General features: G+C 34.9%; 1 protein-coding gene across 2 annotated transcripts in view; it reads right to left on the bottom strand.

Annotated features, from left to right (window-relative positions):
* Positions 1 to 2979: 2979 nt before the first annotated feature.
* The window catches only part of tral (LSM14 family protein trailer hitch), a 210000-nt gene continuing 186589 nt past the window's right edge, over positions 2980 to 26390 (bottom strand). Inside the window, exon 8 of one of the 2 annotated variants that reach the window (XM_090398355.1) lies at positions 2980 to 5282. In XM_090398355.1, coding sequence (XP_090254481.1) covers positions 5242 to 5282 — 41 coding nt within the window. In that variant the 3' untranslated portion in view covers positions 2980 to 5241. Of the gene's footprint in view, positions 5283 to 16852; positions 19799 to 26390 lie in introns of those variants that run through there. The other variant, XM_090398356.1, reaches the window with a different exon arrangement.

The following is a 26390-nucleotide window of genomic DNA, read 5'->3' as shown; positions in this document are numbered from 1 at the left end:
ATTTGTTATTTTGAATCTGTTCAACCTTCTGAGAATCACTAAGAACTGTACTGGCCTTACTAATTGTTAAATCTTCCTTCTCATCATCATCATCATCAAATTCCTGACATGTATCCTTAAGGGGTGTACAGGATATGATGAAATCATGACTACTGCATTACTTTAACCTCAATATCACCACTGGGTCTGGCTCCCACTGATGAGACATATACAATTTGCCAAAAGGTGCCACACCTTATTATTAAAATGCTCTGGATTAGAGATAGTTGTTGGAAGTTTTTCCGCTTGGTTATACTATAAATTAAAGACGCCAAGAAATTATATACTTGGTTTAACGCTTTATCCAAGTAAGTGAACACACTTATGGATCTAGTCGTAAAAAAAAAAAATATATAAATATATATATATATATATATACAGGGTGGCCATAAAACAACTTTCCCTCTTTGGAGGAATCTGTACTTAAAACCAATAAACAGAATGAGACCAAATTTTATATCGAGACTTTTGAAGGCATGGGGAGATGATTTCCGCGAAAAAAAAAAAAAAATTAGTGCCCAAAGTCGCCGATAGGGGAAATTTTGGTGCTGGCGGAGCCAAAATGTAATTATATTCCATGTAACTTTTGCTGTGGAGCTTTTGAAATCCGTTGTGTATGTTGGTGGCATTCCCAACTTGCATGTCTTGAAAGAGAACATAAAACGGGCTGTTATGAACATCCAATCCGACTCCTGTAGAGCAAGAGGCACACCGGATACAATTTGTTGTACACAAGGTCAGCACATTGAAAATTGTGTATGTGGTTCATTCTGATGAATAAAACATTTCATGCGAGTTCAATCACTACATTAATTTCTCTCTTGCAAGTTGTTTTAGTTTATTCTTATCATTGTACTGTGCCACACATATCCAGCTGGAATGAGTGATGCGACTGTCGCTTACATCGTCGAAATGTTATTCCATTTTATCTGCCTTTAATGCAATTATCCGGTTTTCGGCTCCACCAGTGTCAAAATTTCCTCTATCGGTGATTTTTGGTACTAAATCTTTTTTTCGCAGAAGAAATCATCTCCCCATGCCTTCAAAAGTCTCAATATAAAATTTTGTCTCATTCCGTTTATTGGTTTTAGTTACAGATGCCTCCAAAGAGAGAAAGTTATTTTATGGCCACCCTGAATATATACTTAATCAGGAGGGTGGGGAAAACCCCATACAAATATTATTTCCAAGATTTCCGAAGTCTTAAAATGAAAATCTGATCCAGACCTCTAATGGGCCTGAATCCAGCTTCTTCCGCAATTCTCAAGTATACTTGCATAAGTTTACCAGGAACATTCAGTACGAAGATACTTCTAATTCGTGCATTCAGTTTTATTTCCCTTTTTATACATGGGCACTATGGCAGTCCTGCTCCCATCATCTGTAATTCGACCCTTTGACCAGGCCTTCAGAATTATGCAATGCAGCAACTGCAAAACTTTCATACCTCCATATTTGAGCATTTCTGACTAAATTTCATCTACTCTAGCTGCCTTCCACATTTCAGGATTACTTTTTCTAGTTCAAGTATGGATATGTATTCCTGACTGCATTCCTGTTGGGAATTTTCTACCTCATGCCAATACTGCCCGTTTCATTTAGTAGTCTTTCAAAGTAATTACTCCAGCAATCTAGAATATCTTTATCTTCAGTTTTCACATCTTCTTTATCATCTGATTCCTTTTACAGTACTCTTTCCTCCATTTCTAAGTTTTTTTAATACTCTACAATATTTTGTCACCTTCCTGATATTTATTTTCTATGTTCTTATCAAAGTCTTCCTATGACTTTTGTTTAGCTAGTTTTACACAGTGCTTTGCTTTCTTACATTTTTCTCTGTATTCTCTAAGAGCACAAGCTGACTTACTTGCCAGGAACTTTTGATATGCTTTCTTCTTTTACTTCACTGCTTCTTTAGCTCCCTGAGTCCACCATGCAGTTCTGATTTTTCTATCCTTACAACCCTTCACCACATGCCTCTCTGGCTGAATTAATCAATGCTTTTTCCAGGATTTGTCACTGAATCTCCTACGTTTTGTTTTCAAACTCTTTCATTTTTTCTACAATATTTGTGTATTTCAGTCTAAAGTTCACCCCTGAAAGCTGCTCAACCTTTGATTAGTTTTAAAACTTTCTTACACTCTTCTTTTCAATATGAAATCCAATTTTATCCTGCTCAAAACTAAAGTAGTGTTATATCATTCAAATTTGTGGAAAAATCCAAAGAGAGGAAGCTTTCCACCATGATACAAAGAGAAAAGTGGCTAATTATACAGTGAGAGACATGCAATAGTTTGCTGAGTAGTTTCTCCAAATCATTCCCAAGTCACATTTAGAGATGAGCAACATAGGCTAAATCTGCAGGATTCAGAGGTGCAGAATCCATACTAGTGAGCCAAAATTGGTGATAAAGTTGGCTTTTAACCTTATCCATTATTTTTAGAAATGCCCAGAATATAATGAATAGAGATGTGTAATGAGTTTTCACATCTCGAGCATGGCTTTTTAAGTACAATGGGGGGGGGGGGGGGGACTTTTTCAATCAGCTGCTGGAGAAAAAAGTGACAGACAGCACAAGCACACAGCGTAAAGTAACAGACGTGAAGAAGTTTTCCAAATAGAGAGCATCCAGTCTCACCATAATGCAGTTCCAAACAGTGTCTCCTCCATACAACTACACTGATTCCTTCTGGTCAGGTAGAGTATAGCTAAATGTGGAGCCATGTACAGTTCCCTGGAAATGATCCTATTTCTATATCAACTTTTCTGAAAATATTTTCATAACCTTTTATCAGACAGATGGGACAATTCTACTACTTGCAATGATTCCTTGACAGAATTTCATTTTGTGGTACTTGTACATTACCAAAAAATAAATATAACTTAGGAGTGTGTATGTGTGGTGGTGCAGTTCTTCAGATAAAAAGATGAATAACAAAGTTCTCTATCCAATACGATTTCTCTTTTATTAGGGGATGGGGTAATGAAATGTCTTTATACATGAGATGATAAAAAGGAAATAAAACTGACATTTTATGCTAGAGATATACAAAACTTACATTCACCAACATTATCTACCAACTGCTTCTGCAAAAAACTGCAATTTTCAGAGTATGAAACATCAACTAAAAAGCTGTTGAACAGCTGTTTTAAAATTCATAACAATTCAGACTAGACTAAAACTTGTTTGAAGAATTTATAAATTCAAGAATAGTTTTTTCTTATCAATTTAATTTATACATTGCTTAGAGTTATCATATTTTCTTTGACACACAAAAAAAATGTAAACAGCTATATATATCAAATATTACACAGAGAAAAACACTTCTGCAAGTTTTCAACTGGAAGCTTATAGCGTAAAAGCCATCTTTAAACAGACCGATTTTTATGCTGTACTTTGATATGCAATTTTAGTTATTGTTCAACCCATAATTTTTCAAATGGAAAGTAACAAATAAAGTTTCGGAAATTTTTTTATCACCTTAACCTATTCTGCAGATTCACATTTTTGGTATGAACTGTTTCAGGATTACTAATTATAAAGAAATTCATATCCTCAAATATATAACTTTTTTTTTTAAAAAAATGTTATGATATGAGACGAGTTTAATAATTCTTACTCTGAAGTTGATAATAATGCTTAAAAGTTTGCAAAAGTGTATACTGCAGAACATTTGATTTTGTCATTTAAATTTTAAGAATAGTTTGGATATTAAGAATAATTAGAGTGAACGAAAAAATTTCAAAAGATACTGAAAGCCATATTGCAAATACCCACAATACAAACAAATGAAATATTAAAAAACAATTAAGTTAAGCATGGTATTATTTTAATTAAAAAAATTAGTATCAAAAGTACAGATGTTGTAGCAATCAAAATGTAATAAACCCTACAGATAAGAAATTAATATGAGAAAAAGACTAAAAAAATCTGGCTTCATATTTTTGATTTGTAGAACGTAATTTTTTACATAACTATTTTCTCTGTGCAGTATTGATGATATACAATATTTATCATTTTTGCCATTAAAAAAAAAATTGCACAGAGTACAAGATTTGTTTCTACATAAACACAATAAACAAATTACAGATAATTTTAGTCAAGTTCCCATCTTGGGTGCAAAAATTTTACTTATGAGTATATATCCATGTTTATCAGGTGTTTCACAAGCTCTGTGATTACTAAGCATACTTCATCACAGCAGCAAAAAGAATATTCAAATTAAATAAATAAATATGTATGTGTTTGTGTGTGTGTGTGTGTGTGTGTATATATATATATGTATATATAAAAGACATCACTGTTTTCCATTATTACAGTAATTATGCATGTCGAAGAATAAGTTCTATAACTACAGAATATGCTTCTTACGAGTAACAATGCTAATATGAAAATTTTGTTATTTTTTAATTTTGACATAATAAATGTTATTATGGAAAACGGTGGAGAATAAGTCAAAACAAAACAATTCAAAAGAATCAAGTAAAGAAGGCAAAATAATAAGCTACAACTATGCTATGAAAATATATTAATGTTCATATATTTATTCTCTTTACAGTGTGATTAATAAAAAAAAAGTAAGGCAAATAAGTAATAGTTCTACTACAAATATCCTAACCATACTTAAAACTACTTTGAGATAACTCTTTGAATTTAATTTCGAAGTCACACTTTTTCCAATTCTGCTTGATCACGAGGATGATGTAAAACAAATCAGAAGTCAATAATTAAAACAGTTGCTTATTTTTTCCATATTTACTATTGAGATATTGATTTCTGTTTGCATATTTAATCATATTACAGAGCAATCTTCTAAACCAGATTTAGAGGAATGGCAGCTTACATTATGTGGTAAGTTGAAAGAAGTGAAATGCAAATTTGTTCTGTAAAAATATAGGTGTATGTGTGTTACATTACCAATACAGTTAACCTACAGTGCAACATAAGGAAATAAAATTGGTAGAGATTTGGCAAAACTGAGCAACCAGTCCCAACAATGAACCATAAAACCGCAAGAAAGGAAATCCAAGAAACCCTACCCTTTCCAATGGGCAAGGTAACAGTAACTTATACAACTTGTCTCCGAGAGGTAACTCTGCATCACCAAATGTCTTATCAGGTACTTGTCACCTCTTAGCTAGCTGAAGGCTTTTCCCCCTGTAAAGGTCAATGAACTGTTTTAGAACTACAGATGTTATTTTTCACCGTTTCAAGGCAGTCGATGTCGGTGGTGCTAATGTATCTAAAGAGGGAAAAATTAAAAAAAAAAATTATTCTCCTGTAAAACAAGTTTATTATTGAATGTAATAAACTTTTTATATTAATATGAAAGGACTTATTCTAGAAAAAAAAAGTTGAAGTTAGCCTGATTATCTGAGTACAACTTCAAACACAATAAAGTCGTAACTGATCATATCAATTTTCCCTTCTTGGACTAACTTTCATATCCAGCTTATTCTGTCAAACACAGTACATCAATAAGCATTCTTTATTCATTCAAAACATTGTCATATCTGAGATTTAATTTTAAATCTGATATTGGGGTACTCTTGACTGTATATAAAAGAGGGCAATATCGTAATAGATGACCCCTTTCTTTCTCACACACAAACTCAAGTTTTTGCATTATGTCCCACCTCCATTTCTGTCAGGTAGTTTCATGAGTGGTGCTTCACTGAATTGGTCTGCTTTCCTCTAATCATGTAAGAACTAGAGCAGTCGCTGGCCAACATGTGTACGCAGTCCAGCTCCAAACATATTCAGCCAATGTTTCATCATCTTTCTTCATTCCATCTACTTCTGCTCTTTGAAACAGCCTTTCCCCAATGAGGACAATCCCAAGTTTTTCAAGAAATTTGGCTATAGATTACTTCTTTCTCATTAATCACTTACCCAAACATGTTGCTGTTGTGTTATAAATTTTGTGATCTCACATGTGGTGGTGGTAGTGGTGGGAGTCAATAAAAATAAAAATAATAATAATAAAAAAAGTATCCAAAAGGTAATGCCTTGTGTATTATCAGATACTGAGGCAAATGACATGAAATCAGCTGCTCTCTACACAAGTAGTTAGTCATGAAGACAATTCATGTGCAAACTTTGCTTTGGCTGGGGTAAACAATTAAAACAAATTTTCTTGTGTAGTATAATTGCAAAAAGGCTCCTGAATAACGTATCAATCTAAAAGCTGAATATCTCTTTAAGTCACTGTCATCATTCTAATATGCTTTACTATTTATTATCCTTGAAAGGATAATCTTCAAAAGACTCAGTCACCTTTGCATCTCTTTTGATTAGTATTTCAAGGATCCAGATTCAAGTTATGTACATCTAGAAAACATACAGGACAGCAAAATGATGAGAGAAAATCTGGTTCAAAACACTAGAATTACAGATCAATGGGACAGTATATAGGAGTAATAGATCTATATGTACATTGTAAGTCAGCAATCAGAATTGGGAAGTTTAAAGGATGGTTTGATGTAAAATCAGATACAAGCCAAGAGTTCATGTTATCTACTGGCATGAAAATCAGCAACAAAAAGACACAAGTATGAAAACAGAACATTGGAAAAAACAAACAAACAAACAGGATTCTCAATGGATAACCCAAAGAATGAATAAAACATATCAGCTATTTAGGTATAATTTTTAATGAATTAACATTTTTAAGGAGATTATGTGTAAAAAGTTTTATTGCCTCTAATACTTTAGTAATTCAGAGCAGTTAAAAATGGACTGTGACAAGGAAGTGCCTTATCTGCATTGCTGGTCAATTGTGGTGATGACGAATAGTATCTTAGATATGGTTAATCACCAGGAAGGAGAAACATTGTATCTGCAGATAAATGTGGTGATTTGGTCACATTCAGGAAAAACTACAGAAGAAACTGGATAAATGGAACAGTGTGACACAGAACAATAAGTTACAATTAATAGCAGGAAGAAAGAGTGGGAGCATGGTTTTAAATTGTAGTGGGAATGTAAACAGTAGTACTGTTAGATTAAATTGGCAAGATATGAAGAGTAGTGAGAACTTCAAACATTTGGGAAGTATACTTTCTAGTGATGAAAGTTTAGACCTAGAGATAATGAGGATTTCACTGGGGCATTTTTTATTTATTTATTTAATTTTTTAAACAGTGTAAGAAGTCTACTTTGGGAGAGTTTTAGGCCCACTGAAGGGCAAACTTTGGTAAGTTATTTTTTGCCCATTTTGACTTATGCAGCAGAAACATGGAGACTAACAAACGAGACATGAATATATTACGAGCAATAGAATGAAGGTTTCCAAATTCTAAATTCAAATGATGAAAATGAGGACAATATTAGCAAAAACAAAGAAAGACAAAATAAGAAATGTGGACATTAGGAATAGTTTAGGATTAAAAAGTGTTGAAGAAATGTTTATGAACTCTCACTTGAAGTGGTCTGGATATCTAATGAGAATGGATTTAGAAAAAATACCAAGGTATGAAATAAATTTGAGGGGAAATTACCAAGAGAAAGATCAAGTAAAGGTAGAGAGACCAGATAAGAGAAGAGACAAAAGTTTTAAAAAAATGGTACGATGTTCATGATGGAAGAATTTGGAAGAGTAGAAAGAAATGGAGTTTCTGTTGGAAAAGTCATTGATAAAGAAGAATATTTTGTCACTTGTTAAAAGGGCACCATCAGCGAGAGTATAAAAAGAACAGTTAATCCAAAACAAGGATATCCATTTAAAGTTTTACATTTGGTTATACTATAAATTAAAGATGCCAAGAAATTATATTCTTGGTTTAATCCTTTATCCAAGTGTAAGCAAACAAAGTTTGCACCTGAACTATTTTCAGGACTAGGGCAATTCGAATAAAGAAACTAATGACTTCAACATCACATGAGATCTCAATAAAGGTCAAAACAGGTTTGCATTATGAGATACTAAGGCTAGTAATGTGAAGTCATTATCTTCTTTATATGAGTTGCCCCATCCTAAAAATAGTTCAGGCGCAAACTTTGCTTGCTTACACTTGGGTAAAGGATTCAACCAAGAATATAATTTCTTGGCATTTATAATTTAAAAGAACACATCCACATCACCATTATTACACAGGCATTTCCATGAATGTCTAACAGCTCTCATTACTGACACAGTGCTGCTCGAAAGTCATTCACTGACAAAGCACTCACATACCTGGTAAGAAATTATCAAGTATGTGAGTGCCTCTGGCAAACCATTCTACTCATTTATCACTCTCAAAGCAAAAATCTAATCTTTATAGCCCTTAACTACACTTTTACACAACTTTCAGGAGCTGCACCCTGGGAATTTTAGTCAGGTGTTGGAAACTTTCTCTTTAGCCATTCTCTATAAAATCTCTTTAGTAATTTATCCTTTCTTTTCTGCTATAAAAGCTAAACTTTGTAACTCACAAACCTTCAGCCTAACGGATTGGTAAAATGCAATTAGTTTGTTTAGTGTTTCTTATCTCGTAGGAAACACTTCACAAACCAATGATATTTCTGTCACACACTCCTGAATCTTCTACATCACCTCTGCATCCTCAAGAAACCTAAATGACCAATCTGTGCATAAGTTTAAATATAGTCCCATTAAAGACTTATACAGAGGGATGAAAAACTACCAGCTGTTATACACAGCACTGGTAAATTAATAAATTAATTTTTCATTCCAAAGTGCATAGCTTTGCATTTTGATGTAGACTTGGCAGCCTTTGCTCAACTTACCATTCTATTTCGATTATATTGCAGGATTAATATCACCTTTATTAACTATTTCTCTCTCTCCAATTTAGCATCATTGGCAAACAACTGAATATTCCTCCTCACATCATTAATATGTAAACCAGAGATGGGAAACTGAATCAAATTCAAATGGATACTTTTGGAACTTATCAGAAAATAAATAAAAATATACATCAAAATTTGGGTTGGAAACAGATTGCATTCAAATTTAAATTGATAAATATCAGTTTAAACTGAAATAGAGAAATAAGCCCATAATTATAACATGAGAAAACATGATAATTGAGTAGAATAGTCCTTACAACAGTGTGAGAATTGGTGACTTAATGATTCTTGTGTGTGTGTGTGTGGGGGGTTCTATTTCAAGCCATCAAAGAGTGGAGTGTAATGCCTCTTTCCATCAGATCAAGTCAAAACTTATTAGTCTCCTTTTAAAATGGATGGTATTAAATGATCTGACTTAGCTTTATTTAAATAGTAGAAAAAAGAATAAATTTACCATTCCACAAATGCCATATTGAATGAAGGACTTTGATAATTTCACTGGACTTTCTTCTGCAATTTTTTTTCATTTTTATAGTGATATGAAAACAGGCTATCACAAAACAAATGAAGTGTGTTCATACTTTGTTGTTAATGGTTCTGGTCAGAAGGGAAAAAAAAAATGAAAATTAGATCTTGTTCATCCAACAATCAGAATAAAATGGATTCAAAGACATTTAATAATGTTTTGGATGAAACAGCTACTGAAGAATATTTCAAGCTTAACAGAGAACTCCAAGGTAGATTTTTTTTTTTTTTTTTTGGTTGAAAATAGACATCACATTGCACCTTGATAAATCTGGCATTAACATCCAGGTCATCAATGGAGACTAACTGCTGCAGAGTTTTCTTCTGCTTATACAGTAGATAAGATCAAGGAAACAGTTATATGATTGTTAAATAAATTTAAGTGTTAATCAAATTTATTCAATTATAACTGACAATACAAGAAATATGGTGAAAGCATCGATGTTAACGAATTAAGTGATGGTAATGAATTTGGTGAAATGACAATGCTTCTTCAATTAAATATACTGTGCACATGTTATAACTTACAGTAAAAACCATTTTAAATATTCTGGTGGAGGCTTATACATTAGTCATCCATAATGATGTATTATATATTAATTAAAAAACTTAATACTTCCAATATTTTAGCACAATCAAATTGCCATCTTCGAGGAACAAAGAAAGAAATTAATATGGGCACACTGTTACACCCTGATATCTTAAGAATGTAAAATTCACTGCTATCATGGTGTAACATGAAGAATAAATAAAATAAATTAGAACCCTGCATAAAAGATAATAGTTGAATTAATTAAAAGAAAAAGAAAGATTCTTGCATCCAATAAAATATATAAAAAAATTAAAGGTTTTTGTTAAACTAAATAAAAGAAAGAAAATATTAATATTGTGATATGATTTAAATGAGAAAAGTTAAATAAATAAGACAGAAAAGGATTAGTCATAAAAGATGGTATGTGAGAGGCTAGAGATTAAGTTATTAAGTAAGTTCATAGAAAATTTTTGGAAAGGGGATTAAATTAGAGGCTAGCAAAGGAAAACAACAGACTATTGTTCAGGGCCGATTCCTGGATTGAGACATCATTATGGGCTCGCCGATCAAAGGACGTTTGGCAGAAAAACGCCACCCTAATTGATCGGTGAAGTAAAAACAAGAAGGGGGCGGAGAAAAGAAGTTAGAAAAAGTGCCATTAGGAGAACAGGTATAAAAGGGTTGGAACCCCCCCCCCCCACCACACAAGGCTTTTTTTTGGTTTTGATTCTGTTCCAAGGGAGCCCTTCGTGAGCTCTTTCGTAGGGATTTCACGGTGATTTCCTGAATGGCGAAATAGGGGTTATATCTCCGGCGTCATAACATGGAAACGAAAGTGAGCGGAATTTCGGTTCCGTATATCCTATGTGAGAAGCGAAGAATGCCATATAGCCGAGGAAAAGAAAGCATATTCTTTGTGTTCCAACTTCAGTGACAACTACGAAGAACGGAGAGCTGTAAAGAAATCGATATCCACGTGGCGAGTTGCACAGCCGATACATAGATGATTCAGAGTGTGGCTAAGCATAGTTCAATTCCAAAAAAGGAACGTAGGAGTAGCAGATTATCGGAGACGTTACACCAAGATAGTTCAATCAGAAGAAGGTAAAGGCCCATATGAAAAACCCAAGAAAGAAAGGTACTGTAAAATATATGTAATGTTAACTAAAATTTGTCTGTGATAAGTATCATTATTCTAATACGGAACTGTTGAAGTGACCAAGGAAAATTTATACTAGGACTTTAGTATCTGACAGAATATATTAAAAGTAAGCTAGCTAGTGTTAATGTTATATGAATAATTAAGTGTCCTGAGAATTTTGCATGTCTATTGTAATGTATAGGAAAGTTAAAATGTCATAGTTGTTAGTGCAGAAAAAGGTTTAGTTAATATACTTAAGTTTGAATAGTTAAATAGCGTGACTTAATCTTATTTGTCCATGTCAAATGAATTTATGTGTTGAATGTGTATGGCGGCATGATCGTAATACTAGTTACATGTTAGTGCAGTAAATGGTTTAGTTAATCTACTTAAGTTTGAATAGTTGAATAGTGCGAATTAATCTTATGTGTCCATGTCAAGTGAATTTATGTGTTTAATTGTTATGGTGGCATGATCGTAATACTCATTATAGGATCATAGCCTAATTACTTGTAATAAGCTAATGTTAGTTTGTAGGTATTTAGTTTTGCATTAATTTGAGTAATCATAAAAAAATTGTATTGTACCATGTTAAGTAATTTAATAAACCTTTATTCAATGATAAAAGAGTTGTCTGAAATTGCTGTCCAATGCACCACTTGAAAAATACGAACCTAATCACGTGGGAAATTAATGTTAAGAAACGAGATAAAGTGTCATGACTGCAACATAGTTACACTTTCAGACATATTTGAGTTCTTTCTCCTTGTTTTTGTATATAATATCTCAAACTAAATATCCCAAAAGGTGCAGTATAAATACAAATATTAGGGGTACTAAGGGGAGAAATAACTTAGATATTAGTAAAATTTTTGGTGATATCTCGTGCGTAGATAATAGAAGAACATAGGTAAGAGGAGATTGTTAGATAGAATAAAAATCATAGATTTTTATTCTATCTAACATCACTACATAGGACAAATAAGACTGCATCACTACATAGGATAAATAAGACTGCATCAGAAACAACAAAGGTAAATCTAAAATACTAACACATTGCATCCTAATGAACTGGGATGGGTGTTGTTCTCAGGATAAGTGCTTCCCAGATTTGAGACAGTTTTATACAATCATATTTACTGAGGTTGTTAGGGCAGATTACAGGAAGTCTTTCATATTTGAATTTGCTTACGTGAGGTAAGGGGGCCTTTCCCCTACAGTATATTGTGGCATGTGTTCAAGGCATGGTCAGCAAGTCCTAAGTGATTGTAGTGCTGGAACCAGATGTAGTCTTTGTGTTCAGCAATTCTGATGTTGGCTGTCCCACCTGTCTGTGGATAACAGGAGAGCTTACAACTGCATGGAACCTGGTAGACAGTGGAAAGTCTAGAGACTGTGGCTGGTCTGTGGAGGAATGGTTTTACAAAATTGGAGGGGTGCCAATTTTGTATACGGTCCATAAATGGTTAAAAGGTTGTATTTTTTTTTTTATATATATAGAATTTTTGTAAGTGTTTCAGATGTATCTCAGATATATGGGATGGCAATAATTTGGCATGGTCTCTGTTCTAGAGGAGGTGGGGAAGAGGAAGAGAGTGGTTTTGAAGTTGTAATATTATTTGGATTTGACGGGGAATGTAGCCACTGGCTAAGAAGCTGTTTTGAATGTCACTCAAGTTCAGTGGAGAAAGCAGAATTATCACAGCTAACTGGTTCTGCTGTTGTACAGGATTTTAATGATGCCATACTGTTGGGATCATTCTTTCTTTACTTCTTTCAGTTCGAATTATGTCTTCACGAGGTATTTTTTTAGGTGAGACAGTGTAATTATGGCCATAACTGAATGTACTAATAGCTTCTGGATTGAGCATGGCAGACAACAGGTTTATTAGTTTTTTCCAGTTGTTGAGGCTTAGAAGTAGAATTTTTTAGTAGTTTTTAGAGCAGAGTCCATAAGAGTCATTAACCAATCAAACTGTCTTTTTCTAAACAGCATCAAAACTTTTTCGGGAGGGCTTAGGTGCACCATGCCAAACATGAGAACAGTATTTCATGGTTGGCCAGATTTTGGATTTATACAGAGTAAGTAGCTAGTCAGAAGAGAAGTACCATCTTGAACAGAAAAGGATGCAAAGCTTTTTTTTTTTTTTTTTTGAAGATGATCATGAGATGCTATCAAAGTGATGGGATTAAATCAAGGAAGGTTTGGAGTAAGAGTCAGCGTGAGAAGAGAGATTTGGTTTTGACTGTTGAACTGAGCATTATCAAAAGGTGGAGATCTGAGGCCTTTTTTATGAGAAAAGAAGCAAAAGATGAAATCAATTTGAAATAAAGTTGATTAGGTTGTTTTCACCCCAACCAAGGATACTGTGGAAAGCAGTGTTCAAGGCACTTATTACAGATGATCCTGAAATTTGAGATTTTTTGAGAATTGTAAGCCTTGTTATATTTTATTATATTATATTATTATATAATAATGGAGAGTACTATCATCAGCAAAACTATGAATAGGGTTTGCAGTCAATGAGAGGTTGTTTAAAATGACAGCGTCATGAGTGACATCTGCATTAACAGGAAAATTAGAACAGAGAACACCACCTGCAATTACATGTAGAAATCTATCTGAGAGAAAATTGGTTTCTAATACACAAGGATGAAGGGAGTCCATATGTAGTTTACTCAGAAGTCCTCAATGCCAGACTACTAAGAGCCTTGGAGAAGCACAATGGCACAGATTTCTTCAAACCTTTCCACGGAATGAGAACAGAGGTGCGTGGTGTAGGCCAGGCAATTTCCCGTGGATCTAGATTGGCAAAATCCATACTGGCGATCACTAATTAATTGGCAGTTCTCCAAGTATTAAATAGGCTGACTGTGATGACCTTCGCCACTACCTCAGACAAAATTGAGACAAGTGTAAAAGGCTGATAGCTTGATGGTAGACATTTATCATGTTTTTTTGGGAAATGTCTGTATATGGGCTTGCTTCCATGCTTTAGGGTGATGCCAAACTGAGTACAGTTTAATGTATAGATGATAAAAAGAGGTGTTAGTTCAGGACAATAGGTGGGATTTCATCAGAACTGGCTGCCTTCATGGTATCCAAGTTTTTCAAGATTCATCTGATGTCTTTCTGGCTCAAGATCACACAGGAGCCATGAGATGCAATGCTCATGGGAAGCATTGCATCTCATTCTTTGGGAAGCACTCTAGACCAGTGCTTCCCAAACTTATGGATGTAAAGGGCCCCTTGGAAAAATTAAAATATTTCATGGTATTTATATTCAATACAAAACATACACAGCGAATATTGCAAAAATCAAATGCAATTATTACATTTTTAGCATCTTACATATGCATTTGACATGGCACACTTAGTCTTAAAACATTTTAAATTTGTTTTCATTATTTCATGGCCCCCCCTCAACAAAACTAACGCCCCCCATGGGGGCCATGGCCCAGTTTGGAAAGCACTGCTCTAGACAAAGGAGATAATTTGCCATGGTCATCTATGGAGGCATTGGAAAAGAAGAATGAAGCCAGGATGCCAGCCTTGTCTTTATATGATGATACAATGCCTACCATTAGAGTGAGAAAGAGGACATAGCATGGATGGACAAAAGTGCACCAAACAGCTTTGGCAAGGGACTACAAAGCATGACTGCCAATGGGACAAGCAGTATATTTACTACATTTAGTTGAAGTCAGATGGCCCTTGTTAATGATGGTTTTGCAAGTATTGCAGGTAACTGTGTAACCTGTGATATGTTTTAGTTTCAAGCCATTTGTGATTGATAGATAGACTGGGAATTTTGAACAGAGTGAGGAATGAAAGCTCCAATTCCAACATGGATTAGTTGTGATCTGTAACAAGATCACAAGAAGTATCTGGATTTGAAAAATTAAAAAGTAGTCTGGCCATAGAAACAAGGAGTAAAAGTTATGTAAGTCACCTCACTTGGTAGTGTTGTAATGCCTGAAGGTTGTTCCACCAGAGATGACACATGGATGAGATTGTGATCTAAACTGACAAGAGGAGCAGTCAGTTGAACAGAGTACCTGGAAGGAAAACTAGTTAAGAAGAGATCCAGCTTTGGGAATTCTGGTAAGGAGATGAATGTTCTGTTTTAGGTTAATGCTTACAGTGAAAATCTCACCTCTATTCTAGCTTGGTCAGTAAAATTTGAGAACGGGAGACAATTAGAGCTGCGGACATTAATATCACCAAGAAAGATGACTTCACTGCCTAGAAATTTGGACAATGAAATCAAGTTTGAAAAAAATCTGAATGATTTTCAAAATTAGAAGAACGGTAGAGACAGCAGAGGAATAAAACAAAATGTAGCATAGAAATTTTAAGCCACAAGAGGTCAAAAAGGTGAAATTCTAGATAAGATACTTTTGCCAAGCAATATAAGAAGGTACAAAGGCACAAACATCTTGTTCATGGTGGAAGGAATAATACAGGATGTAAACTGGACAGTTAAGATAGGCTGTGGCAAAACATCAGGTTTGGATGCCTGAAATACAATGATGTATGTCATTTAAGTTATTGATGATGTAATGGAAGTTGGTAAAGTGAATATAAAAGTTTTTTTTTGTGTGTGTCCACACACAAAAGGGAGGATTTTGGAGGGAGGTTTCTTTTATTTTAGTTTAACTGCAGGTGTACCCTATAATTATTTAGGCTTACTTTCATATTTAAAAATTTAAAAGGCGAGAGAAAAAAGAGAAGGGGAACATGTAGTGGGAGAAAAACAGACACTTGAACATGTCATCCACACAGAGAGCATCCACTTGCAAAATCATAATGTTGCCTCCACAGTGCTCCTGCATATCATTACACAGCCTCACTCCAGGCACAACTTGGAGCAGTGTTAAATAGCAGCAAGATTATGTGATGTGCAAGTTGATCATGAAGCCTCTTAACACACATTACCATGTATTTCCTAGAAGTGGGGGGGGGGAGGAGGAGGAGGATTACTGGATCTACACAGAATGTTTGGCATATCCTCGAAGGTATCACCACTCACAATGCATCTAGATGTTTGAGGGGAGGGGCAGAGTTGAAAAATTAGTGTCAGGTGACTTGCAGCATCTGAATTATATTTAGATCCTAGACTACATGTTTTGTTATCTGAAAGGCAACAAGATGCTACTGGTTATCTGACACAACTTCACAAGAAGTTATGTGCAATTGATGGTAATTGCAAAGATAAAAACCAAGTAGATAAGACAACTGCAAAGAAATTGAATTCATGAAGATGACTTAAGAGTTTACTTGGGGTCACAGAAAAGTGCAAGGGCAATGCAAGTAGTAGTAGAAATACCGTAGTATCTTTTTCATCACTTAAAGATTCTGCACAATATATATATATATATATATATATTGGTAAGATTGCAGAAAAAAACTAATTTGATTTCATCATAGAATACTATTAAGTTAAAATATGAACACTTTTATTATAAATTGGCTTTATTTGTGGATGCTGTTACCTATGACAAATAAGTGTAAAATGACTTTAGAATGATTTTAAGTCCACAGAGAAACAATTTACTGCCTAAAAGCAGAAGACAATATTTTATTTGTATGCTCAAATTTTAATTTATAATAATTCTTGTACATATTGTATAATAAACTTATGCACTGGTTCATTTAATTTTCCTTTTTTTAATATTAATTACCAATTTACCTATTCAAAAATCCTACTTTACATTTACGCAAAACCAAATAAGTGTACAGCTTATTCACAAGCAGCAGAACCAGGGAACATGCTTCTTTTTAAACCATACATTCTACATGAACCATACACTTTCCATAAAAAAAAAAAAAATTTTTTTTTAAACTGCTTAATACTCACTAACCCTAATTCATATAAAATATTGTTAATAATAAAATCAATGTTTTTTTTATTTTATTTAAATTTACACACGCACACACACAAGGGGTGTTCAAAAAAGACCAAACTTTTTAAATAGCATGTCAACCGGCATAGAAAGTGCACTTAGCAGCAGGTTTTGAAAACAAGCTGCCATTTGCCTCATTTTGCTATGAGCATTAGTTGTCAAGTTACATCCACTGAAGTGAGCATGTGCACAAGCTGTTTGTTGGATTAGTGACAAAGTGACAATGAAAGAGCTTGAAGAACAACGTGTGTGTGAAATTTTGCTGCAAACTTAGTAAATATTTTACAGAGACATTTCAATAGCTTAACCAAGCATATGGGGAGGACTGTATGAGCCGAATGCAGTGCTATGAGTGGTTTAAGCATTTTAAAAAGGGCAGAATGTCGATTGGTGAAGATCCCAGGCGTGGACGACATTTCACATCAACAGATGACAACCATGTCGAAAGAGTTAATGCTGTGAATTGTGGAAATCATCGTTTAACTGCCCGAGAAGTAGTTAAACGATGCTGAAGAAGTAGGTATCAGCATAGGATCTTGGTATCAAATTTTGACTGAAAAACTTCAGATGTGTTGCATCAGTGCAAAATTCATGCACCGTTTGTCGACTGACGATCAGAAAGAGAACCATCTTGAAATCAGTCATTAACTGCTTGCCAATGCAAATGGTAATGAAAACTTTCTTAAGAACATCATAACAGGAGATGAGACATGGGTTTATGGCTATGATGTTGAAACTAAGATGCAATGGTCACAGTGGGTGGGGAAAGGATCTCCTCGACCAAAATAAAAGCATAGATGAGTCGGTCAAAGATCAAAGTGATGTTAGTTGTATTTTTTTGATTAGAAAGGCACTGTCCATTATGAATTTGTACCATGTAGTGAGACGGTAAACAAAGAGTTGTATAGTCCAACCACATAAGCAAGAGCTGTCGTTGGCAGACTGGCAAGAAGAGCCAATTCATGTTGAAGGAAAGAAATAAGGCGATATACGAATTGGTCACCAACACGTGAAATCACGTGCTTTATACGTAAAATTTTCCAACTGTTATACAAGCAAAATAGTTACCACTTTAAAAACTACAATGATCATAAAAGAGAAGTTAATTTTCCAATGTGCAATAATAAACACTCATCCCACATTACGGATTGATTACCCTATTATCAGAATGGATTCTTCCTTCGACATGCACAGAAGTGTCGAAGGGTCTCGTATCTGCGAGTGTACTATACCAGGAAGTTTTAGCGCATCTGAGGGATTCTGTGTGCAGGAAGAAGCCAGGAAGAGTTGCATCATGACAATGCATCAGCTCATGCGTTGCTCCTCATCTGCAGTTATACAGCAAAACATCACACATCCACTGTGCTGCATCCATCCTATTCTCCAGACTTATCCCCAGCAGACTTTTTCCTGTTTCCCAAACTTAAACCACTTTGAAAGGACATCGTTTCCAAGCCATAGAGGAGATTCAGGAAAATGTGATAAGAGAACTGCATGCCAACAATGGAAGAAGCATTGGGAATGGTGTATCGCCAGTAGAGGGGACTACTTTGAAGAGGACAGTGCTTAAAATGTTGTGAAGTGAGCAATAAAGTCTTCATAGCAAAATTTCGGTCTTTTTTTGAACACAGCTTGTGTGTGTGTGTGTGTATATATATATACGAGATACATCCAGAAGTAAGTTCCGTTTTTAAATATTTTCACTGCAGCACTGCGATCGCAATGGTGCGCATACGTGCTGAGTTTGTTAATTCCTTAGCAAGGTGTTGATGCCATTGTCAGACATTCTCGCAGTGCGTACACTTCTTGGTGCATGTTTATAATGTCTAAGAAAATCGAACCGCACGCTGCTGAGAAATTAGGTCAGTTATCTGTTTCTTGAATGCGAGGAACATTAAAGCAGCTGAAATTCATTGGCAAATTATTGAAGTTTACATGCAATGAATGATTCAATAGTACAAAGATGGTTAAGACTTTTTAATGAAGGGACAGGTGTGCACGATAATGAATGGAGTGGGTGACCATCTTAAGTGACTGATGATTTGGTGCATTCAGTTGAAGAGAAGATTTGACAGAATAGGGGATTCACTATGATGTCACTCTCGCTGTAATTTCCAGAAGTTTCACGTTCATGTCTTCATGAAATTGTGTTGGAGAAACTGGATTATCGAAAATTGTGTGCACGCTGGGTGCCCCCATATAGTCCTGACTGCACCAAGCGACTTTCACCTGTTCAAACATCTGAAATCTTTACTTGGTGGCTGGCGGTTTAAAGACAACGACGACGAGGTGAAAGAAGCAGTCAATACGTGGTTTTTTGCGTCACAGGCGGCAACCTTCTACAACGAAGGTATACAACTCTTGGTGCCCCGTTATGATAAGTGCCTGAACAATGGAAGAAATTATGTAGAAAAGTAGTGAAAGACTATTTTTCTACATCTACTTTAATTTCAGAATAAAGTTTTTTTTTTGTAAGTATATTTTTGTTTCTCTGACAGACCGTTGGAACTTACTTTCTGGATGACCCTTGTATATTATATTTATCCCACACATGAAAGGCCAAAGAGCCTATAGCAAACAGATGCTGTGAAAGGGCAGGGTTAGGAATACAGAAATCTGTTGATATTCTTCTTAAATTGTTGAAGATTGTAGTCCTTTGGAAATACTTCATGAGGGAGATGAGACTGTTCCACAGAATTGAGATGACAAGAATGAAAGATGACTGGGAGTAGCAGGTTTAGTAAGTATGCAGTTCGATGTAAAAGGATGCTAAGCAGCTGTAGTATGAGTTCCTGTAGATCTAGCAGAAATATGAGGCATAACGGATGCTAGTTTTGCTGAACAATGGCCATGGAAATATCTGTAGAAGAGAGACAATGCAAAAATTGATCCTCTATGAGACAATGGCTGAAGAAACTTTAAGAGAAGTGTCATTTATCAACCAGACTGACGTTGCTAAATGACACTTGACACATGACATGGAATCATTTTCCATGATTCCCCTACATCCTGACACAATGATACAGCTTCCAAAAAACTTGGCATCCTTTTCTAGTCAAGGCACTACTTCTCTGCCAAACATTTACTTACTCTGTACAAATCCCAATGCACAACATTGGAATACTGCTGTCATGTATGGAGTGGTGCACCTAAGATCTTCCTAAAAATTCTTGATATTGTTCAGAAATTATCTGAACAGTATCAAGAGGGGGGAGATCCGCCCCTGGTGGCACCTTTTTTGGCGTTTACGAAATCTTGCCTTATTGCCTATAAGACAGCAACCGAGTGATGAAACAGACTTCGACAATGTGATCGACGATTTTCCGAACAGAAAAGCAAGAAAAATAACATTTTAGAATGTTGGAATTAAAGTTTTACTTCAAAAATAAACAGTGTTTTTAATTTATTTCCCTATACGTCGTTTTCACTTCTTGTAATTTTTTTTTAAAAACCTATGTAGGAATTACCAACATTTCGGAAAAACTGTCATTTATAACATAATAAATCTAAAAGCATGTTTTGAAAGATATGGCAACATAATTAATTAAATTGAAAGTAAACGATTGAAAGTGTATCATCATTGAACAAAGTTTTAATTTTTTATTAAACAAATAAATAAGATGATATAAGTATGTTACTACTTACTGATGAGATGGTTGAGCTTCTCGGCCCTTGCAGAGTTGCTGGATATCTGGCTCAATATTGGTCAACTTCAGTCGAAGATCGGCACACACACTAAAACGATTTCTGTATTTTGTTTTTATTTGAAGGAGTGATGAAAATCCTTTCTCACAAAGATATGTTGAAGAAAACTGCAGGGCGATTTTCAATGCTTCTTCAGATAATTCCGGAAATTCACTTCTCACTGAAGACGAGATTCAACATTTCGGAAGCAAAATCAAGATCATGGAATTGCATTTTAAGCTCACTGTCACTTGAAAGCTCAATTAACTGTTCTTTTTTCGATAACGAAAGGTCGTTCTCATGACTGCAAGCCTGAAATGGATTGCGAACTCACAGAAATGTCTTATGAAAGTTATTCGGAAAATATGTTTCAAAATTCCATTTCAGATTTTTGAGGTTGTCACCCTTTCCACCAACTCAGAATGAACAAAAATATTATTTTCAATAAAAAGGATTCAAATGTTGGAAAAGGTGCAAATTGTCTGTCTTTTACATAATTAATCCATAAAACCAGTTTTTTCTCAAAAGCCTTTATTTTGTCGTAGGCATCAAGAACAGTTAAAAAAAATTTCCCTGAAGAGAGAGATTCAGTTCATTTAATTTCAAAAAAATGCCTGAAAGATAGGATAGTGTTGATAACCATGCTTCGTCAACAAGGAGTGATGCAAAATCAGAATTACATTCATCTACAAATAATAAAACTTTGTGCTTCAATTGAAATAACCTTGTTAGTACTTTGCCCCTGGAAAGCCAGCGAATTTCAGAATGAAGCAAAAGTTGTGTATATTCACTGCCCATTTCATTGCCAAGTACTGAAAATAACCTGTTATTTAACGGTCGAGCTTTAATAAAATTAACTAGCTTGACAGCTTTGTATAGCACAGTTTTAAATTCTGGTGGCATTCCTTTGGAGGCTAACGCTTCCCTATGTATGAAATAATGCACCCAATTCATATCCGGAGCTACTTCTTTGACCTTAGAAACAACCCTACTATGCCTGCCTGTAAGAGTGCAAGCTCCATCTAAACAGAAGCCTATACATTTTTCCCACTAGATCCTTTTGTGTATTATGTAATTATTGAGTGCGTGAAATATTTCTTCTCCAGTGTTGGGGATGACAAAGTTCTACAAAAACAGAATATCATCATGAATGTTGTTAACATGCGCATCTTACATAGCATATTAATGGCACATCATTTGTAACATCAGTAGTCTCGTCTATTTGTAATGCATAATAAGGGCTCTTCTCAACTATTTCGATTAACTGAGATTCTACGTCACATACCATATCATTAATTCTGCGACCGACAGTGTCATTTGAAAGAGAAATAAAATCAACATCTTTTATTAACTTGCTGCCAAACATTGTTTTTACCACATCTTTTATAGCTGGAAGTAGTAAATTTTCCCCTATAGAATGAGGTTCCCTGTTTTCTCTATGTGTAAATTTAAGCGATAGGATGCTTCCAGTGCCTCGCTTTTAATGGAACCCATGGCCGAAACTATATCTTTCCCATGATTTAATGTCCCTAAGCGTCGCTGAAAAAATTCAATTGGCTTATTTTTCACATTACAATGTTTAGTTTCTAAATGTCGGAGTTTCGCAGGTTTCATGCACTCGTTCGACAACACTTCATAACACAAAACACATTGAGGTTTCTGTTCACCTTCATCTCCACACCAAGTAAACCCGAATTCCAAATATGAACTGTTATATTTCCTATTGTATTTTTTCTTTGAACTGCTTGTTTCTTCTACTTTAATAGTATCAGATTTACTGGCAGTTACAACACGTGTATTACAATTAGGGTTAGCATTACCTGTTTCATTTGCTCTTCTTTTCAAAGTTCTAGTTCTAAGTCACTTTTCCATTATTAAAAAAACGTTTCCGAAAAATATATAAATACTGGGGTTAACTCACGACACACTTTGTGAAAGTATCACTTAGCACTTCTCAAGATATACTGAGTCTTGGTTGAAGGAAGGAAACTTTCAATAATAAAAATCAATAAACAACAAGCCATTGGTTGAAATGTGGATAACATATGTTCACTTCAAATCTGATAAAACAGCAAGGGAAGGCGGAAGCAATAAAACTATATTGTTTTTCACTTTACCCCTCTTTTATTATTCGTCATTCTGCAGCTACAAATTTAGAGGCAGAATGACGAATAATAAAAGAGGGGTGAAGTGAAAAACAATATAGTTTTATTGCTTCAGCCTTTGAACATTCTGATGCTATTTGTTGGTTTTTTAAAGGCTCTATTTGATTTCAATAATTTTTACTTATTCAATTTTAATTTGTTTTGTTTGGATGATTAAAACATATATATTTATTTAATTAATTTAGGTCTGCCTGCGGACCACAGGTTGAGAAACACTGATCTATTCCATAGCAGTATAGTGATGTTTCTGATTAGGCACATAAAACTCTTAAGAATACTTTTGTTTATATTTACTTTTTTTGCTTGAAATGGTTTTGCCTCCCAAAACTAAAGTGATAAACGTACTTCTTATGTAGTAATTAAATTATTGTATCAAACATAAAGTAGGGGTGCTTAAGAGTCAAAGCTGTATAACTGAGAGGAGACCTCCACATAGCCTTTAATGGAATGCGGAGAACTGAGCAGGTCTTCTGACCTAATGTCCAATCCTCACCTTCTCGTGGTGCATCCTGTTGGGTATCTACTTGGATACTGAACGAACGAGGATGTGCTGGCAATTTGGGATTTAGCCGACCAAATTGTATTCTTATTGGTTAAACCAAAATAAAATGATGGTAAAACATGACAAAATTTCATGCCGGCTGGGACATCGCCCAGTTAAACAAGACCCTTGTTTTTTTCGCCAGGGAACCAGGGCAAACAACGAAAAGTCAGCTACTAGAACAAATCTGAAAACACACCCCAACTCAACATCACCAGAGTTAAAGATCAGTACTATCACCATAAGAAACCTGAATGGCAAAGAAATGGAGCTAGCTGAGGAATTAGATAAGTACCAGATTGACATAATAGGGGTGACTGAAACAAAAAAGACAAAAACTGGTGAGATCTTCCTGAGCAATAAATACAAAATGTTATATTCAGGCAATGACAATCAAGGAAAAGAAAGAGTAGCCATAGTATACAACACAAAATACGAGGCTAATCTTTTTGAATGGCAGTCAGTCCCAAGTAGAGTAATGTGGACAAATATGAGAATAGGGAACTGTACAATGAGACTTATTTGTGCCTATGGTCCCACAGAAGGTTCTACCAAGGTAGAAGTGGAGGAATTTTTTGAGGCTTTAGAAAAAGCAACTGACACAATGAAAAAGGAAAAGTTGCCCTTGTTGGGGATCTAAATAGCAGAGTAGGAAATGATTGTGAGATATACAAAAATATTATGGGAAAATTTTTTAGAAAAGAGCAAAGCTAATAATAATGGCAAATATCTGGTGGATTTCTGCTCAGGACATGGACAGGTTATTACTAACACCATGTTCCAACATAAAAATGTGCACAAATTCACATGGACAGAACAGGCAAGGAATAAGAAAAGTCTCATTGACTATGTTATTGTTGATAGTGATGTTTTCTCCCTGGTGCAGGACACCAGTTTACAGAGGATCTGAAATTGGAAGTGATCACTATTTAGTCTTGAGCAGGATAAAATTGAATTTCATATTGAAAAGAATAACATGTAAAAAAGTTTTAAAGCAAATAAAAGTTGAGCAGCTCTCAGATGTGAACTGTAGACTAAAATACACAAAGATTATTGAAGAAAAGATGGAAGAAGTTGAGAACAGGAATCAAACCTTGGAGATTCAGTGGCAAGCCTTGAAGAAAGCCCTGAGTGATTCAGCTAGAGAGGCATGTGGTGAAGTTGTCTGCAAGGATAGAAAAATTAGAACTCCATTGTGGACACATGGGAAGTTAAAGAGGCAGTGAAGGAAAAGAAGAAAGCATATCAAAAGTTCCTGGCAAATAAGTCAGCTTGTGCTCTTAGAGAATACAGAGACAAATGCAAGAATGCAAAACACTGTGTAAAACTAGCTAAACAGAAATCATGGGAGGACTTGGGCAAGAATATAGAAAATAAATATCAAGAAGGTGGCAAAATATTTTGGAGGTTATTGAAGAAGCTTAGAAATGGAGGAAAGAGTACTGTAAAAGGAGTTAGAGATGATAAAGGTGACAAGAAAAAGGGAGAAAAAGATATCCTTGAAGTATGGAGTAATTACTTCGAGAAATTGCTAAATGAAACAAGTAATTGTTTCATTTAGTAAAAAAGTAGAAAAAACCATCAAAGGCTTAAAATGGGGAAAGGCAGTAGGAGTAGATGATATACAACCAGAAATGCTGAAGTATGATGGTATAAAAGTCTTGCAGTGGCTGCACTGCTCAGGAGGCGTGGACAAAGGGACGAATTCCCGATGATTGGAGTAGAGCTCTCAGAGTACCTATATATAAAAGGGAAATAAAACTGAATGTGAGAATTACAGAGGTATTTCCCTACTGAGTGTTCCTGGTAAGATATATGCAAGTATACTTGAGAAACAGTTGAGAAGAATTGTAGAAGAAAAGCTTGGTGAAGAACAAGCTGGATTCCGGCCAAATAGAGGCTGTAAGGATGAGATCTTCATTTTACGACAAATAGTGGAAATATCATGGAAATATAACAAAGATCTCTATTTGAGTTTTGTAGATCTGGATAGGGCATATGATAAGGTGCCAAGAGAGAAGCTATTCAATAGCTACACTTATATGGCGTCAATGGAGCATTATATTAAGGAATACTTAGTCTTTATTTGAGTTGTAAGTAAAAAAAAAAAAAAAAAAAAAAAAAAAATCAGAACTCCCTGATGGACACAGGAAGTTAAAGAGGCAGTGAAAGAAAAGAAGAAAGCATATCAAAAGTTCCTGGCAAATAAGTCAGCTTTTACTCTTACAGAATACAGAGACAAATGTAAGAAAGCTAAACAGTATGTAAAACTAGCTAAACAAAAGTCATGGGAGGACTTTGGCAAGAATATAGAAAATAAATATCAAGAAGGTGGCAAAATATTCTGGAGGTTGTTGAAGAAGCTTAGGAATGGAGGAAAGAGTGCTGTAAAAGGGGTTAGAGATGATAAAGGTGACATGAAAACAGGAGAAAAAGATATCCTTGAAGTATGGAGTAATTACTTTGAAAAACTGCTAAATGAAACAAGCAGTGATGACAGCACAGTGATAAAAAACACTGACCAGGCATGCAGTCAGGAATACATATCCATACTTGAAGTAGAAAAAGCCATCAAAGGCTTGAAATGTGGAAAGGCAGCAGGAGTAGATGATATTCGACCAGAAATGCTGAAGTATGGTGGTATAAAAGTCTTACAGTGGCTGCACTGCATAGTTCAGAAAGCCTGGACAGAGGGACGAATTCCCGATGATTGGAGTAGAGCTCTCATAGTACCCATATATAAAAAAGGAATTTGAGAATTACAGAGGTATTTCCCTACTGAGTGTTCCTGGCAAGATCTATGCAAGTATACTTGAGAAACGGTTGAGAAGAATTGTGGAAGAAAAGCTTGGTGAAGAACAAGCTGGATTCAGGCCAAATAGAGGCTGTCAGGATCAGATCTTCACTTTACGACAAATAGTCGAGAAAGCATGGGAATACAACAAAGATCTGTATTTAAGTTTTATCGATTTGGAAAAGGCATATGACAAAGTGCCAAGAGAGAAGCTATTCAATACACTGCAGTTATATGGTGTCAATGGGGCATTATATCAAGCAATACT

This window comes from Typopeltis vanoorti, chromosome 9, assembly GCF_054136105.1.
Source record: "Typopeltis vanoorti isolate ZY-2024b chromosome 9, IOZ_Tvanoo_1.0, whole genome shotgun sequence".
NCBI lineage: Eukaryota > Metazoa > Arthropoda > Arachnida > Uropygi > Thelyphonidae > Typopeltis > Typopeltis vanoorti.
The sequence above is the reverse complement of the archived record's forward strand: the minus strand, read 5'-3'. Positions and strand labels throughout refer to the sequence as shown.